The following is a 16889-nucleotide window of genomic DNA, read 5'->3' on the forward strand; positions in this document are numbered from 1 at the left end:
CTGAGATGCTGCCGCCGCTCTGGAAAACAACTTGGCAGCTGCTTAAAGGTCAAACGTAACCCAGCCCCCATCACACCCCAAGAACCAGAGACCCCGATTCCACTCTCACCCCGTGCGAGGCTATGCGCACACAGAGCCTCATGGTGCCATGTCCTCGGCAGCAACATTCCTACGAGCCAAGAAGCGTCCGTCCCCTCAGCGTCCGCCAGCCGACGAAAGCCTAAACAAAGCGAGGTCCGACCATGAACGCTACTCGGTGACGCACACGACGAGATGCACGGACCTCAAACACGTTCCTGCAAGTGGCAGGAGGGAGACACGTCACCAGAGGCAGGACGCGGACTCCGGCCCCACGGCCGAGCACTGCAGTGGACCCGGGCCCTCAGTGGGCAGCAGGGACCCTTCGGGGGTCTTGCCACCTCAGGATGCAAGATCAACTGGATCACAACCATCTGTGCCACACTCACTTCACCAGGCTTCGTGTTTGGTTTTACTCCTTGGGGTTTTATACCCAGAGAGTCGTCTGCAGAGGAACACTTCTGCTCCCTCCCCTTGCGTCCCTATGCCTGCTCTTCCCTGGTGACCCAGACCGGGACTTCCTCCGTGCTTACTCAGGGCGTTAGACCACCTCTGCCTTATTTCTGGTCTTGGGGAAGCACGGACTGGTGTGGGGGTGCTCGCAGACGCTCTTTGTCAGGCTGAGGGAGCCCCCTCTTTATTTAGTTTGCTGAGTTTTCCTGGGTGTTGAGTTTTGTCAAATTACTCCATCAGTTGATTAGATCACATTGATGCGGTAGATGACATCAATGGATATTTGAATCCTGGAATACAAAAATAAATGCCTATAGGTCCTATTTTCTGTCCTGTCACTGGTTTTCAAATTAGGATAATATGTGCTTCATAAAATGAGTTCGAGAGCGCTCCCTCTTCACTTTTCTTGAAGAGCTTGTACAGAGCTGGGGTTAATTGTTCTTCATTTGGTACAATTCACCAGGGAAAGCGCCCGGCCTGGAGAGGTCTTTTTTGGAAGCTTCCTGATTGTAGCTCCAACTCCTGCAACAATCATGGGACTGTTGGGGCTACCTCCTTCACACTGGGTGAGCTTTACAGTTTGAGTTTGCCAAGGTTGGTTGCTGTTGCTTATTTGGGTCCTGCTGCGTCCCCCACCCTGCCCCGGACGACAGGCACTGAAGCCTGGGCTGGATGCAGTGAGCGAGCACTGGGTGCAGAGTTGAGAGAAGGAGGTAGGAGAAATCCCTCTTTCTTCCTCTTCTCATCCCCTTCTCCTCCAGGTCCTTGGTAACCCCGTGGAGGGGCAGGTGCAGCTGGGCGGGCACCTAGCCCTCCAGAGCCGTGACCTCAGGACACTGGGGTGAATCGCAGCTGCTGTCCCAGCTCACCCCATGGCGCTGGCCTTCATGCTGATGCAGCTGTGGAATACACAGAGCAGAGCAAGGAAAGTGAAGCCCTGGGTTTCCGGCCCAGAGCCTCAGGGAAGCAGAAACTGGGGGGGATCAGGAGAGGGGACTCTGGGGGGCATGCCTGGCACCCACACGGGCCGTGGAGACTGTGGTGCGGGTCCTGAAACTGAGCGGGTGTGGAAGCACAGCTCAGAGGGCACGGGGACTGTCCCCTCAGTCCACCTGCTGAAACCAACCGACCAGGATTAACATTCTCCACAGGACAGCAAAAAGACCGAGAATCTCCCAACATGGCATTCAAAACCTACAGAAAACATCCAAAATTAAGCAGCATCTGAAAAACCAAAAAAATACTAACCTGTTAGGAAACAACACAGCCGACAGGTGCTGACCCAGGATGACAGAGATGGTAGAACCGCCAAGCCAGACTGCACGGATGCCCCACACAGACTTCGTGTGTCAGCGTCCACCCGGAAACAGCATTTACCACTGAAACCGGCTGCAGAGAGCATATCGGTGTACGGGTCCCCTGTCCCCAGATGCTGCTGCTCTCCTGTCCCCCACTTTTAACTTACAAACACCGTTATCCGCGATCTGAGTTTCTGACGCTCTGTGTCTCTTACACTGAGGGCAGGTTATCCGGATGACTGTAGATGACTCATCAGAAGCCATGGAGACCAGAGGTAGAGAAGCGATGTCGATTTCCATAATGCTGATAGAACCCCTAACCCAGAATTAGCAGGCGTGTCCTTCAGGAGTGAAGGCAAGATGGGGTCACCACGTGGGGGGAGCCCCGAGAACCTGGTACCAGCACGTGTCCTCTGAAAGAAACACCCGGGGAGCAGATAAAAGGGGTAAACCTGGAATTTCAGGAATGAAGACAAAGCAACACGAATTCTAAATGTCTAGGTAAAAATCCTGAACTGTTTTTTTCCTCTTTTGCTCTTTAAAATACGTACGACAGTTCAAAGGAAAAACTGTAACATTTCCTGGCAGGTTCTCGGCGTATGTGCGGAAAATGACCTGCGAGCACCACCACACGGGGGGCCGGTGGGCGGAAAGCCTGTCACAGTAAGACCTTGACATTCCAACAGGTAAAATAGCAGATGCAAGGGCACTGTGAGAAGTAAGCATGTGTGCTGTAATCAATCCCTAGAAAAGTCACTTTAAAAAATGTCCAAAGAGATACAATGCATTAAAAAACCCTAAGATATATCAAAACGGCATACTAAAAAATGTTCAAAGAATCTGGAAATAGGTAGAAATAGGAAAACAGTAATAAAACACAGAGAGCAAGCAAAACTAATCATAAATGGCAGGCCTAACTCCAAACGTATTAAAATACTACATTAAATATAAATGGTGTAAACACACTGATTAACAGACAGAATACACCTTCTTACCAGGTGCACACGGAACATTTACTAAGATCGCTCAGTACTGGCCATCAGAAAAATCCTGAATTAAAAAACAAATTATACAAAGTGTGTTCCCTAAATGTAATGGAATTAAACCAGAAATCAGTAACAGAAAGCCACCTGGAAGATCCCCAGACATTCTGAAATTAAAAACACACTTCTAAATAATGTATGAATCACAGAGAACATCTTAAAGGAAATTTGAAAAATTTCTGAACACAAATGAAACTCCAACATACTAAAACTTGTGGATGCAGCTAAAGCAGTACTCAGATTGAAATTTATAGCATTAAATGCTTATTTTAGAAAACAAAAAAAGATCTCAAATGAGCAATCTCACTTTCCAGCTTAAGAAACCAAACAAAGAACACGAGGAAGTCAGAGTAAGCAGACCAAAGGAAGTAACAAGGAAATGAGCAAAAAATCGGTAAAACTGAAAACAGAGTAACAATACTGAAAAATCAATGAAACTGAAAGCGAGGCCTTTGAAAGACTGATCAAATGCGCAAATCTTCATCAAAGCTGACAAAGGAAAAAAAAAAAGCAAAGACACAAATTACCAAAATCAGGAAGGAAAGAGAGGGTAATTGCTACACTCAGTGAGATGATAAAATTAATAAAAGAATAGTACAAACAATTCCTGTGGTAAATTTCACAACTTAGACATAAAGGACCAATTCCTACAAAAACCCACGAACTACCACAACTGACCCAAGAAAAACCAGATAAGCTGATATTCCCGTGGTCTTAGTGCACGTGGCCTGCTGTCACAGAACACTGCAGACGGCGTTGGCTCATCAACACGAGCTTGTACCCCTCGCGGTTCTGGAGGCCGGGGAGTCTGAGATGAAGGCGCCGGCAGATCTGGGGTCTGCGCGGGTCCAGTTACTGGCTCACAGACAGCATCTGCTGTGTCCTCACGTGGTGGAAGGAGCGAGGGAGCGCTCTGGGTCTCTCTTCTGAGGGCAGTGGTCCCATTCATGGGGGCCCCACCCTTCCTTATGACCTCATCACCGCCCAAGGCCCCACCTCCCAACACCATCACACTGGGGAGGAGGGTCTCAACATACAAACTGTGTGTGGCCCCCGTAACTATTAGAAACCCTCAGCGACCCAAATCTACAGGCGCAGAGGGTGTCCCGCAGGTGTCTGTAAAACAGCCAGAGAGGAGGGAATGCCAATTTGACATCATCTCCTCCAGAAAACAGAAGAGGAAGGAGCATTTTCTGACTCATTTCATTCATTATGCTGATAATCAAACTAGACAAGGACAGGACGAGACAACCACAGACCAATATGAACAACGACACAAAAATTATTGACGAAATATTAGCAAGTTGAATCCAGCAACATAAAATGGAAGAACATACCACAACCAAGAGGAATTTAGTCTAGGAATACAAGGCTGGCTCCAAATTGAAAAATTTCACAAGCAATCCTCCACACTGACATCTTATCCATTGATGGAGACACAAAATTCAGCATCCAACACGATAAACCCGCTCAGCAAGCTTAGAGGGGACTTCCTCAACTGGACAAAGGGCATCTACACACAGCCCGCAGCTCAGGGCACGGGCGGTGGGGAGGGACTGAACGCCGCCCAGGCAGGCGCTGAGGAGTGCGGCCGGCCGTGCTCACCACCACTCAGCAGCGCGCTCTCCAGCCAGGCAGGAGAGCAAGAACAGGGAACGCGGGCGCCCAGGCTTTACGGAAAAATATACAGCAGTCCCTCTTCACAAATGGCACGACTGCAAAGAATAAAATGAACAAAATCCAAACAAGACCCTCCTGAAACTGGTACGTGGGCTCTGTGAGGTCACAGGACACAAGACCAACCATACTTCTAGACACAAAGATCTCTCTCTCTCTCACACACACACACACACACACACACAGTAACTCCAAGAATTTAAAACAACAAGGAAACACTTCGGGACGTTTCTAACAAAGCACTTCGTGGGTGTGTGTGCAGAGAATCAGGAACCGCTGATGAGGGAAATCCAGGAAGCCTGAGTCAGTGGAGACACATCATGTTCTGGGTGGACAGACTCACCACCTAGAAGCACGATTCTCCCCAAGCTCATCTGCAGATTTAAAGGGATGCCCATGAAAGTGTCAGCAGGATTTCTGTAGATACAGACAAGCTGACTCTCACGTTCGTGTGGAGAGGCAGCGGGACGGGGACGGGCCAGGCGCTCGTGAAGAGGAGGCACCGAGTCCGAGGACTTGCGGTACCGATGATGAGTGTCCGGCTATGGCCACCAGTCAGGATGGTGGCAGCGAAGAGACACACACATAGGTCAGAGGGACAGAAGACGGGGCGCACATAACTCAGCCAGCGGACAGGACCACGGAGCAAGGGTAATTCAGTGGAAGCACAAGACGCTTTTCCACAGCTGACGCTGGAACAACTGGACGTTCACGTGAACCCCTCTCGAAAATCACCTCAACCTAAACCTCACATCGTATGCAAAACTCAACTCTACACGGATCACAGATTTAACTGTAAGACTGAAAAACTCTTGGTAGAAAACTAAGAAAAAAGTGTCTTGACCTTGGGTCAGGCAGGGTTCTCAGATGAGACTCCTGTAAAAGGAAAATCCATTGTCCGAGAGCAAATGAAACATGTTTGCTCTGAGAAGGACGCTGCTAGGAAATGAAACTCCCTGAACTCGATATAAAGAAAACCACCCAATAAAGGGGGAAACTGGAACAGAGACCTGCCCCAGAGGACGCAGGGATGGCCCAAGGCGCTGCAGGCACCTGTCCTCAGACACCGGGGACACGCCAGGTAGGACGTGATGTACTGCACACAACACGCACACGCACACATGCATGTACACGTATGCACACATGCACACGCATGTACACGTGTGCACACACATGTACACACGCACACACGTGTGAGAACCGCCCCTGTAGCACCAGCACCCGCGGGGAAGCAGCCACGGGCCACGTGCGGACACTGTGGGACAGGGGCCAGTTTTTAGGAAGCCAACCTCGCGCTGACCAGGGACCCAACCGTCCCCACCAAGAACAGGCCCCGAGAAAACGGGCTAACGCTCCCAGAAGCACTGTGTCTGGCAGTTTGGTATCGGTGTATCCGGGTGCGTCCGACCCCGTTCTGGAAGCTCGGGTTCGATGTCTGCTCTGTTTTAAAGCCTCCGTGGTGCTTTTCAGATCCACCCCACGTGTGCGCCACTCAGGCACCGGCCAGTGGCTTCGGAGACCCAGGCCACCCCTCCCTTCCCACCTCTGCCAGGCCTCAGGGGTGAAGGCTGTTCTGCAGGGCGGGTGGGTCAGGAGAGCCCGAGGCCGGGACCCTCCTGCAGCTCCCAGGGCCCGCCCCTGGGGGACAACGGGAGAGCTCATCTGGGGTGGGGGTGGGAGGTGGCTGGAGACACCCTACGTGGCTCCCTGGATTCTCTGGGCTCGTCGGTCTTCTTTCCCCACCCGGCTCGTGCATTCCTGGCCGGCAGCCCTCACTGCGGCCCCACACGGGGCTGGGCACACATGGTGAGGGCGGGGGACGAGCTCGGAGGACCCCTGCCTGGAAGAGTAGCCCTTCTCCCCTCCTACTCAGCCCACAAAGCCCAGCCGAAGCCCCCTGCCCTGGCCCGGAGAAGCTGCCCAGCCGCTGCAGTCTGCCCCTCCCCTGGCCCTCTGCACCCAGGGCCTGCTCTGAGGCCCTGATTCCCACGCTCTCCCCTCACTCTGTTTTAAGGGCAGGGACAGGCCCCGCTGACACCTGTGGGTCCAGCAGGTGGCGGGCGGCCAGTGCTGCCGGCTAACGGGACTGTGTGCCCCTGCCTCGGGGGGCCACGGTGCGTCCACCCCATCTCCGCCGTGGCAGCACCCCACCCTCACCTACGTGCGAGCCAGTGGAAGTCTGGGTGGTTGCCCTGCCGAGGGCACGGGGACGGCAGACATTCAGATGGCCTGTACCTTGTGGAGCCACCCCAGAACGCTAGCACCTAGACGGCACCTCTTGGACTCACGACCCGTGGCCCTCCGGCCCCCCGGCTCCCCGCCAGCTGAACTGGCGCTGGCCACGGCATGGACGAGCTGCCTCACAAGCCAGCAGAGAGGACAGAGCGGCTGAGGGAAGAAGCAAGCTGCTCTTTGTGCCCGGGCAGAGCAGGGGGGTCCCAGGGAGGAGCCCTGGACCCCACCACCCTCCCCCACGCAGGGACACCTTGGGATCAGCTGCACCCACACAGCCAGGGAGTGACAAACTTGATCGCCTTCACTGTGTTGCTGACAAGATTCGGTTATTTTAATATTAATGCGTTACCTAATTAAGCTGCAATTAATAATCTCCCTGGCCTAGCCTGGGTACCGCAGGGGGCCCTGTGAGGAGCCAAGAGCCAGCTGGGGGAGGCTGAGGATTTAGGCTCCTGCCGACCCAGGAGGCTGGGCCCTTGCTACGGGTTGTTCAGCAATTCCTTTGTCAAAGATCCACCAGAACCTCAGACCAGCTCTCCCCCGAACTCTGAGGGCACGGTTAGGGAGGGCGGGCGGCTGCGGCCCCTCCCCCGTCCCGGCTAGCCCGACGGGTCCTTCTCCTGTTCAGCAAAGCTGCGCTCCTCAGGAGGCCAGGCCCCCGCCGCTAGTCCAGCCGCCTGCCACGGCGCACCTGCTCCATCTGAGAGCCACCACCCCGCACTGAACTCGGGGGCTGCTCTGCAAGGCCAGCTCGGAGGTGGTGTCCCGTGCACAGCAGGAGGGAACCCGTCTGGACCGTCAGCACCCTTTACGTCATCTGTCAGGGAACTGGTCACGTTCCTACGAGGTCCGTTTTCTGTGCTAACCTGGGGTGCCCGAGGGCGGGGGCCCCTGTGCGTGTTTTCTGCCTCATCTCTGGCCTTCAGCCGGAGCCCAGACCACAGCGAGCCGGTCTGCACAGCCCAAGGCCTGGGTGGGGGGCGGCCCGCTCACGGGTGGCAGGGCAGCCTGGCCTGCGAGACCGGGGGTGGAGGGCGGCAGCGCGGGGGGCATCTGTTGGTGGCTGGCAGTCCACCGGAGCCCCACTCTCCACGGCGCATCTTCGGGGTACCCAGACACCTGGCCAGGGGCCTGCAAGTGCCGAGGCTCCTGCAACTGGCGGGAGGTCACAGGTCACCGCCCAGCAGGCTGGCCCTGCGCTGCTGGGGCCGTGTGCGCTGCAGACAGCACGGGGCTCAGGGGAGGGCGCGTCTGCTGACGGCCTGCAGCCCCGCTGGCAGGAGCAGACAGGGCCTCCGCAGACGCCGCGTCTAACCCTCATGCTCCGTCTGCGCGCCCCAGCCATGCAGCAGCGGCCAGCTGTCTACCCACTTAAGCGCCATCCGCGAGGCGCCTGGCTGTTCTAACACGCTCCTTCGGGGCCGAGGCAGCTGCCCGGGGCTGGGGTCCCACGACCACACTCGCCATGCAGCCGCCCCCGCCTCTCCTGCAAACGTAAGACAAACGCCTGGCACGAGGCCGTGGGCAAACACAGGCTGCAAACCCAGTGGAGGTTCTCAGAGCTCCCGCTCCCACCGAGCTTCCAGAGAGGCGGCCCCAGCCACGCCACGTGCCCAGCTCCTCCCCCCGCCGTGGCAGCCGCGTGGTCACCCCCCGCCCCGAGGACGGACACGGCGACCCCCTGCTTCCCCACTCACACGCCCGGTCGGCCAGCCGCCGCTGCCGCGTCCAGCACGGGACCCCCCCCAGCCCCCACCCCAGGCCCATCCCCAACGAGGCTCTGGCCTCTGTCTTCGCGGACCAGCCCTTGTGCCTCAGCGGAGCGCTGGCACGCACCGGCCTTCACAAGCCGGACTTGCACACACGTCTGAAACTTTAGGGTTTGTTTTTATGCCAACTCTGTTGCACAGATAGGTCTTAGTCTTCGAGAGTCCAGTGGCGGGACGAGGCGTCTCCCACTCCCTCGGGGCATCGGCTGCACCCACTGGACGGTCACTTGGGTACTAAGTCCTCTTGTGGAGGAAGCACGACATGACGGCACTCCTGGGTCAGAGAGCTGAAGCGGTGCCCACCGCCCTCTGCCCTCTCCCAGAACACAATGCCCTGAGTTGCTTGCGTCAGAACCCCACGCTGTCCTGACTGCAGCCACGCGAGCTGGGCCGGGCAGGAGACCAGGACTTTCTCCCCCACACTTCCTGCTTCCCCTGCAGCTGGTGACGGTCGTGCTTTTCCAGTGGCTGTTTTCCGGGTACTCATGACCGACTCGACAAACCTCCCTACCGGGTGTCCACGTTGGAGCACCCTGACCGTGCGGTGGGAACCACGAGCCGGGAGTCCGGCACACAGGTAAGGAAAGCTCTGGTCCACACCGTCTCTCAAGACACTGGACACCTTACATTCTGCAACCTCATCTGTCTGAAGTGGTTCCAGAACCTTCTGACCAGTCTCAACCTGAGCTCCGGCTGCCCCTGGGGCGGCTGTCCTGGGTCCTCCTCATCTCTCCAGGGCTGGCGCTCGGGCCTCCCGTATCTGTGTTGCTCCCTGGCTCCTGCTCTCCTTTCATGGGTCCGCATCCTCCACAGGCCTCGTGGGAGAGGGAACAGCGAGGTAGGGTTTTCCAGACGTTGAACATCGGAAACGGAACTGAATTCCTCCCTGACAGGCCTGAGCGCGGGGCTGGCCGTGAGCCGCCGTCCAGTCCCTCAGGCACCGGGAGCCCCGCCCCTGGAGGCTTTCTCGCTCCCTGGGCCGCAGTTGAGAATGGAGCGGCCCGTTTTCTCCCTCCCCAGGAGGCAACAGGTCCCCTCGTCCCTGTGTTCAGAAGTCCCAGGACGACACGTCCCAGTGTGGGGCGCCTCTCTCCGGCCAGCCGCGCTTCCCCGGGGTCCCCGCCCTCTCCTGGAGCCACCAGACAAGCCGCGGACACCCCACACCCCTCCCACCTTCATCCGGCCTCTGCTCTCCTGTTCACATAACCTCCCCCAATTTCGTAAGTCTTCTGTTTAGATTTTCATTTCACTTTTGGTGTTTTTAACTTCCAGAACTTCACGTGTATCCTCTTTGAAAACACTTTTCAAAGTAAAGCAACACATTCTTCTCCTTCTCTGAAGGTGTCCCGGAACAATCCCTCGAGGGCTTCCTCTTCCCACGTGTGTTGTTCTCGCCCTCAGGGCCGACAGCCCTGGGCCCCTGCTCACAGTGAGCAGAGGGCTCTGCGGGTCCTGCCGGGGACAGGCCTGGTCTGCCAGGGCCTCTGGTGTCAGGTCCCGCACCAGGAGCCCGTCCGGAGGGTGTTGTGGTGGTGGGGGGGGGCTGGGGCGGGGTCGAGGCACCCATGCGCACCGCCTCTGTGCTCGCGTCGGTGTTCCCGTCCGCGGACCCTCCGTGGGCCACAGGCATGTCTGACCCAGCAGGCCTGACGCAGAGCCCAACATCCTGGGTCCCTAACAAGTTCCTGGGGAGGGCCCTGCCCGTGTGGGACCTGCTCTCTGGGACGCAGGCTCTAAGAGAACCACCTTGGTTTTCTGTTTCCTCTTTTCATTTTTGCTGGGGTCCGAGAGGCCACTACCAACCACTGGTGCTGGATGGAGGACCTGGGGGCCGACGGCTTGTAATTACACCTGCCGGCAAGCACCCTTGATCCTCTGCCCCCGGGGCCCCCCGCCACCACCTCCGGCCATGGGGGCTCCGGGGCACAGCTCCAACAGGCTCCTGGCTCCACCATTGCTCACCCTTCAACCCCCCGCCCACCAACTTCCCCGATTCCAAGTTTGTTGTAGCAGCCTGTCTCTGTGGGTTTGCATCTTCCTTGACACTGAGAAAACAAAACCCCCAAACCTCCCAGGGAGTGCCCGCCGGCTCACCCCAGGGCAGGCTGACGGCAAAGGCAAACGGGACAGACAGGGGGCTGTGTCCAAGACCCCCAAGAAGACACGTGGAGAACACGTCCTAGGCAGGGCTCGGCACAGTGAGGGAGACGAGGGGTGGCTAGCGCCCTGCTGCCTCCACGGGGATGAGATGAGCCGCCTGAGGAGGTTGTCGGGAAGGCCCCTTCAGTGACACTGATGGCCCAGCGACCCGGCCAGAGCTGTGGCAGGAAGGGCTGGGCGGGAGCCCCCTCCTGGCCACGCTCCACCGAGAGGCTGGCTTCCACACGCGGCCCTCACCGTGGACGGTGACCCCAGGCAAGCGGGGCGCCCACACACGCCCACCTTTGCTGGTGGGCCACCAGTCTCTGCACTCGCAGGGCGGGTCCAGCACGGGACTCCATGGGAACAGGAGGGTCACCTTCCCGCCCAGGCAGGGACGAGCTGCGGGCTCGGGGGCTGTCGCCCGGATTTGCGGGGCTGCAGAGGGCGGGTGTGGCCGCGTTAGGAAGGCAGCTTCCCAAGTCCGAGCTCACCTGCGCGGGCGCTGGGCTCTGCGCAAGGTACTTAGCCCCGTGAAAGACGATACCCGTTTCCACGAGTGTCGGACCTACTCATGATTGATGGGACACGTGTACACTGAAAAAGGGCTGGAAAGCGTTTCCCCACCGCTGCCTTGTGCCATCCTGCCGTGACCTGCAGCCGCGAGGTGCTCGGTCCCAGGCCCTCCCGCCGCCCCCTGCCCACGGGACGGCCCACGGACGGGGGGTGCGGACCTACCTGTCAGCTCCGTGGACGAAGGCAGACTGGCGGCGGCCTCCAGGCCGGCAGGGACGGGGCCGCCTCGCTCCAGGGCGCGCACGAGCTCCCGTAGCTGCTCGCACTCCTCCTGCAGCCGGACCTGGTCCTCACGGAGCCGCTGCTTGGCTGCGCTGGCCGGGTTCATGCTCATGTGCAGCACTTTGGTTCTGCTCTGGTCGTAGCTGCCCTGCAGGACCACAGGGCAGGTCAGCACAGCCTGGACCCACGCTGCGAGGCTCTGGTGATCGACGTGGGGCCTCAACACCGGAGCGTGAGGGCAGGGACGGCCACCCCCTCCCCAGGCCTCTACGCCCTGATCAGGAAGCCCATGATGGCGCCACTGCCCGCCTGAAGGAGCGGTGAGCAGCAGCTGGGGGAGAAAACATGGAAAAGCCCGCGAAGCAGCCCTTCGGAACGTTGCAGGTGCTCGGGCCACCTTCCCGCACAACAGTTGTAAAAGCAAACAGGAGGGGCATCTCGAAAGCTCTACACCCTCAAAACGTTCTACTGGCAAATATTCTCACGCCTGGGGCCCTGCTCCCACACACCCTGGTGTCTCAGGGTCCACAGATGTAGAAAAACAATACAAAACTTAGAGAAAGATTGAGACGAGAGCTCAGAGTCCCCGCGTGGCCGTGCCCCCCGTCCGTTACGAGCAGCACAAGGGCCGTCAACGGCTTACCAGTGTGGACGCGGGCCTCGCTCAGCTGCGAGTCTACAAACACTTGCGAGCCCAGCCACTTGTGCCTATTTTACACCGAGGACAGGTTCACGCGGACGTCCACCTCCACACCCTGCCACAACGTGGCCCAGCTCGGCCCCTCCCCTGCCGCCCTGGCCGCGCAGCCCCACGCGGTTATTGGGTCCAACACCTGCGTGCCGCGCGAGGGGAGCGTCATGCTGAGCGCAAGCCCTCAGGCCTCTGGGTTCAGCCTCCCGGCTGCCCAGGCACCGAGGTCGGCCCCGGTCCTGCTTCGGGCACTGCTCCGAGCACTGGAAGGTCGCTCACCCGCGGGCCTCACGGATGATGTCACAGCGACACACACGTCGATGTTCACTGTGTGGTCAGATTCAGTGGGTGTTGACAAATGCACATCACGTGTCCTGGCCCCACACTCATGGCCTCCATAGTTCTGGCTTTTCCGGAACACGGCCAGCCGGAGCCTCGTCAAATGGGCGGCTCTCACTTCGCGCTGTGCACGGAAGGCTCTACCCCCCCTCTGCTGGCTTGCTGACTCATTTCTTTTTAGAAAGCTGAGTCACGTTGCCTTGTGCGGACACACCAGTTTGCAGGTCCGGTCACTCCCGAGGGGCATCTTGGTCGCTTCCAGTTTGGGCATTTATGAAGAAAGCTGCTACGAGAGTGTGGACACAGGTGTTCAAGTCACTGTGTCAAGCTTCTCTGCTGCTTCGTCCACCCGCCTCTGCTGGGGCCCCTGGTCACCCCCCAGGAGAACCCTCGCTCAGCCAGCAGGCCCACCTCGAAGGCCCCCTCCGCTGCTCCCTGAAGGGGCAGCCCCCACCCCGGTGAGCGGACACCGGCCCACTCTGGCCAACGCGGAACCCCCTCTTGCCTGACCCCGGAAACCAGCACGAGAGTGGTCCTGGGACCAGGCGTGGCCACTTCCAAAGGCTGGGAAAGAAGCCTCCTCCTCCCTGAGGCTGCGGCTGGGAGGACGAAGGCCTCACTGTCTGCCATGTGTCCCACCTCTTCCCTCCCGGCCTGGAGGAGGCCCGTCCACCCCGGGGAAACAAGGTCAGCGATGCGGAGATGGACAGCGAGTGAGGCCCGGCCTCCGTGCGGCACTCAGTAAGCATGTGGGGAACAACCTGAAATCTCAGACCCGACCCAGGGCCCGGACGGGCCATGCAGCCTGTGGGACCATGTGGCACATGCCACGACGCCTGAGTCTCAGCGGTGACGACCGACAGCCACCGACGCATGGACAGACGGAGACCGGGGGGAAGGGTCGTCTCCCGAGTAAATGGTGTGGGGGCCACGGGATGCCCCAATCACCCTGACCACACAGCACACACAAACCCCAACTCCTGAGGGAGGTCAAATTTACAAACAGAAGGTAGAACAAAACACTGTTAGGAGAAAACACCAGAGAACACGGTGACCTTGGAGCAGACGGAGACTTTTCTGAAACAGGTTCCGAGGCACTAGCCACACGTGAACACAAGCACACTGGACTCAGGGCGTGAGACAGGCAGAGGCGGTCACTGGACAGACAGAAACCTGAGCCAGACTCACGCCCAGGATCCCCAGAGAACTCACACAAACGGGCAAGGCAAAAGCAGACAATTCAAGTTCTAAGATGGGCGAAAAATGTGAACACTTCACAAGTGTCCAAAGGGCCAACAAAGCACGAAATGGAGCGCAAATTAATCGTCAGAGGGATGCCAGTTACCACGGCGGCAAGATACCCCGTGCTGCCCCCCCAACGCCTGGCCGGCACCGAACAGATTCAGAACACCGAGCACCACGGGTGCCGAGCAGCCAGGGCTCGTGCTGGTGAGGACGGGAACGACACGGCCGCCCTGAAAACACCACTTGGTGGTGCGCCTGCTCGAGGAGAGCAGGGCGACATCCTAGGGCTGGCAACTCGGGGCCTCAGAGACGGCACCAGGGGTCAGCACCCACGGTCCACGCCCACCGCACACAGCGTGTGGTCCCCACGTGCAAGGCCGTCCATCCGCGAGAACGGGCACGCACACAGCACCGGACGGCACATGTCAGACGCGGCGGAGCCCACGCCGTCAGTCCCACCGGCACATCCCACGGCGCAGGCCACACTGCTCTGTGCCGTGGAGGCCAGGAGGGGCCGGCACGGGGGCTCCGGGGTGTTTGCGATGCTCCGCGTGCTGCTGTGGACACCGGTCACCGGCGCGGTCAGTCCGTGGAACTCACTCCTGCTGTCCTGCCCCGTGGCCGTGACAGAAAGGGGCGCCCGGACACAAGGACCGTCCAGACGCTCGCGGGGAACTGAACGCTCAACGGTACCAGGGTTCACTCACACTCCGGAGCGAGGGCAGGTCCACACGCACACACACGAACAGGTGCACACGTGTGTGCAGACAGGTGCACACACGTGCACACAGACACGCTCATGGTGCACATGTGTACACAGACTAACACATGTACGTACTCACGCGCACACACACACGTGTACACACACGGTGGGCGCACAACACACAGACTTACACACGTATCGAGGTCAGAGAACCCCAAGGGGAAGGGGCACTGGAGACCACTGGCCTAGCGCTGCCGGGCCTCCACCGTCCAGGGATCTGCTCTGAGACCCTGATGACCCTGTGCCAAGCTGGGGGGGGTCTCACCTCTTCTCCCTCATGCTCTTGGATCTGCTGGGCGCAGCCCCAGTTTATGGTCTAAACGGCCTGCCCCGTGCCCCAAGCCAGTGGAGACGGGGCAGGAGCCGGGCGCGGGAAGCTTCCCTCTGCGACACCCCTGCCCTCCACGCAGAAGGTGGCTTCCGGGGGCTCAGGCACCAGGACATGCCCCACGTGGAAGAGGCTGCTGCCTCCTCAGTCAGGAGGGACGTCTGTGGGGTCACAGCAAGGGCTACGCCTCTAGCCGTCACTCCCTGGCCTCCGTGACAAGGACAGGGACCACCGCAGGGCAAGGGAGGGAGAGGGCCGTCTCAAAGGCCTCAGCGTCTGCCGGAGCAGAGAGCGGAAGGCCCCGAGCCAGGTGCTCTGGGAGGCTGGTGTCTCCTGAGCAGACGGGCGGGAGGACACTGGCCCGCAACCCCGTCAGTCTCCGTCAGCCAGGAGCCCCGGGCCAGTTCCTTCCCGCTCGATACGCCGTGATCTGCCCTCTCCTCTCCAACAATCCCATTTCCCACTGCCTCCGTGACTCCCGCCCACACGTCTCTCCTCTCTCTTCCAGAGAAAATGGACGGGGTGGGGGAGGGACGGAACCTTTATTCAGATCATCCCACCCCCCGGGGAAGCCGGCTGGCTGCAGACACATCCGCTCAGTGTGGTGGGAGAAGGAGCACCGCCGCTCCCACCCAGGACCATGTCGATCTGGGGGCGGTCCTCCCCTCGAGGGTGAACTGCAGGTATAGAAAACGTGCTAGGGGATTTTAGGATCCCAGCAGGGCTTAGCCAGATGGGAGCGGACAGAGGGAGGAGCCCCAGGAGAAAATTCCTACTGGCTGCTGAGGGTCTGATGAGTTGGGACAAATGACCCACTCTCTACAGGGGTCGACATGAGCAGGCCAGCCATAGGGAGGCCTTGGCCCCGGGCATTCACGGCGAGGATGACTCTGCGGGGTTGGCACCCAAGCTAATTTGGCCACAGCCAAGCGTTGTCTCCCCAGTTTGGGGGTGAGCTACGAAAGCTCCCCCTCCTCACAACTCTGGCCGCAGAGAGCAGGACCCCCACCCACCCCAGACAGGGGTCAGTGGCCGCTGTGCCCTGGCTGGGATGACCTCTGACCTGGGGAGCCCAGACAGGCTGGCTGCAGAGCCCAGCAAACACAGCCCCGTGGCCTAGCCTCCACCTCTGGGGGACGGGGGGCACCTGTGTCACGGAGAGGGCACCCGCGGGTACCTGTGGCCAGCGCCAGGGTGAGCTTTCCTGCTGGCGACACCGCTCAGCACGGCCTCGAGCTCCCTCACCTGGAAAACGTGGATGACCCACCCCTGAGCAACGCCGGGGACCGACAGGGTGACGTATATTGAAGACCCTCATAGACTGTAAAGTTCTGCACCGCTGTGAACCATTTCCTCAACGCATGGGCAGTGGGTGAAGAAGAGGGAGGGTCTCCCCGGCACGTCAGCTGACCTGGGGGCCACAGCCGGACTCCCCGGGTGTGGGACTGGCCTCTGCCCATTCCCTCCGTCCTGTGTGGAGCCGTAAGGACCCGGTGGGGCAGGTGGGGCCGCATCCCTGACTCTGCTGAAGAGGACGGCCACGGGCGCTGGGAAACCTTGCTGAGCAGGCCTGGGGCAGGGGTGGGGGCTGCGGTCCACCCCCCAGGCTCGCCCCTGCACCGCGACTGGCCTGCAGAGGGGGTTGGGGATGGCCAAGCACAGCCATCCGCTGTCCAGGTGGCGCAAGCCTGCCAGCGCTGGGGCTTAGGAGAGCGAGCTCCCCAACCAGGCCAACCCCGCAGAATCAGGCCGTGAGGACGTCACGTGCCCTGTGGGCGCAGCCACGGCGGATCAATCCTGGGCATCCTAGCCCAGCTGGCTTCCCTCTTCTTCACACGCAAACTGACAAGTGAGCCTAAAGCCACAGTCTGCTGGTGCCACCCTGACTCTGCTCTGCTTCTGCCTGAGGATTAGCGTCCAACGCTGGTGCCCCATTTCTGGGATAGAAACGTGCCCACGGGCATAACCCGCTCCCTCTCCCTGCAGTCGGGGGCAGACTGCTCCTCGGGAGACGTTCCCGAGCGTGAAGACCC

The 16889-nt window shown here is 59.4% G+C and overlaps 1 protein-coding gene across 7 annotated transcripts in view; it reads right to left on the minus strand.

Moving 5' to 3' along the window:
- MAD1L1 (mitotic arrest deficient 1 like 1) overlaps positions 1-16889 on the minus strand; it is a 319048-nt gene that overhangs the window by 54305 nt on the left and 247854 nt on the right. For 6 of the 7 annotated variants that reach the window (XM_032394014.1, XM_032394012.1, XM_032394015.1 and 3 more), the window contains one exon: positions 11431-11638. In XM_032394014.1, the coding sequence (XP_032249905.1) occupies positions 11431-11638 (208 nt within the window). Of the gene's footprint in view, positions 1-11430; positions 11639-12460; positions 12626-16889 lie in introns of those variants that run through there. The other variant, XM_032394018.1, reaches the window with a different exon arrangement.

The sequence above is a fragment of the Phoca vitulina genome, unplaced genomic scaffold (assembly GCF_004348235.1).
Source record: "Phoca vitulina isolate PV1807 unplaced genomic scaffold, GSC_HSeal_1.0 scaffold79, whole genome shotgun sequence".
NCBI lineage: Eukaryota > Metazoa > Chordata > Mammalia > Carnivora > Phocidae > Phoca > Phoca vitulina.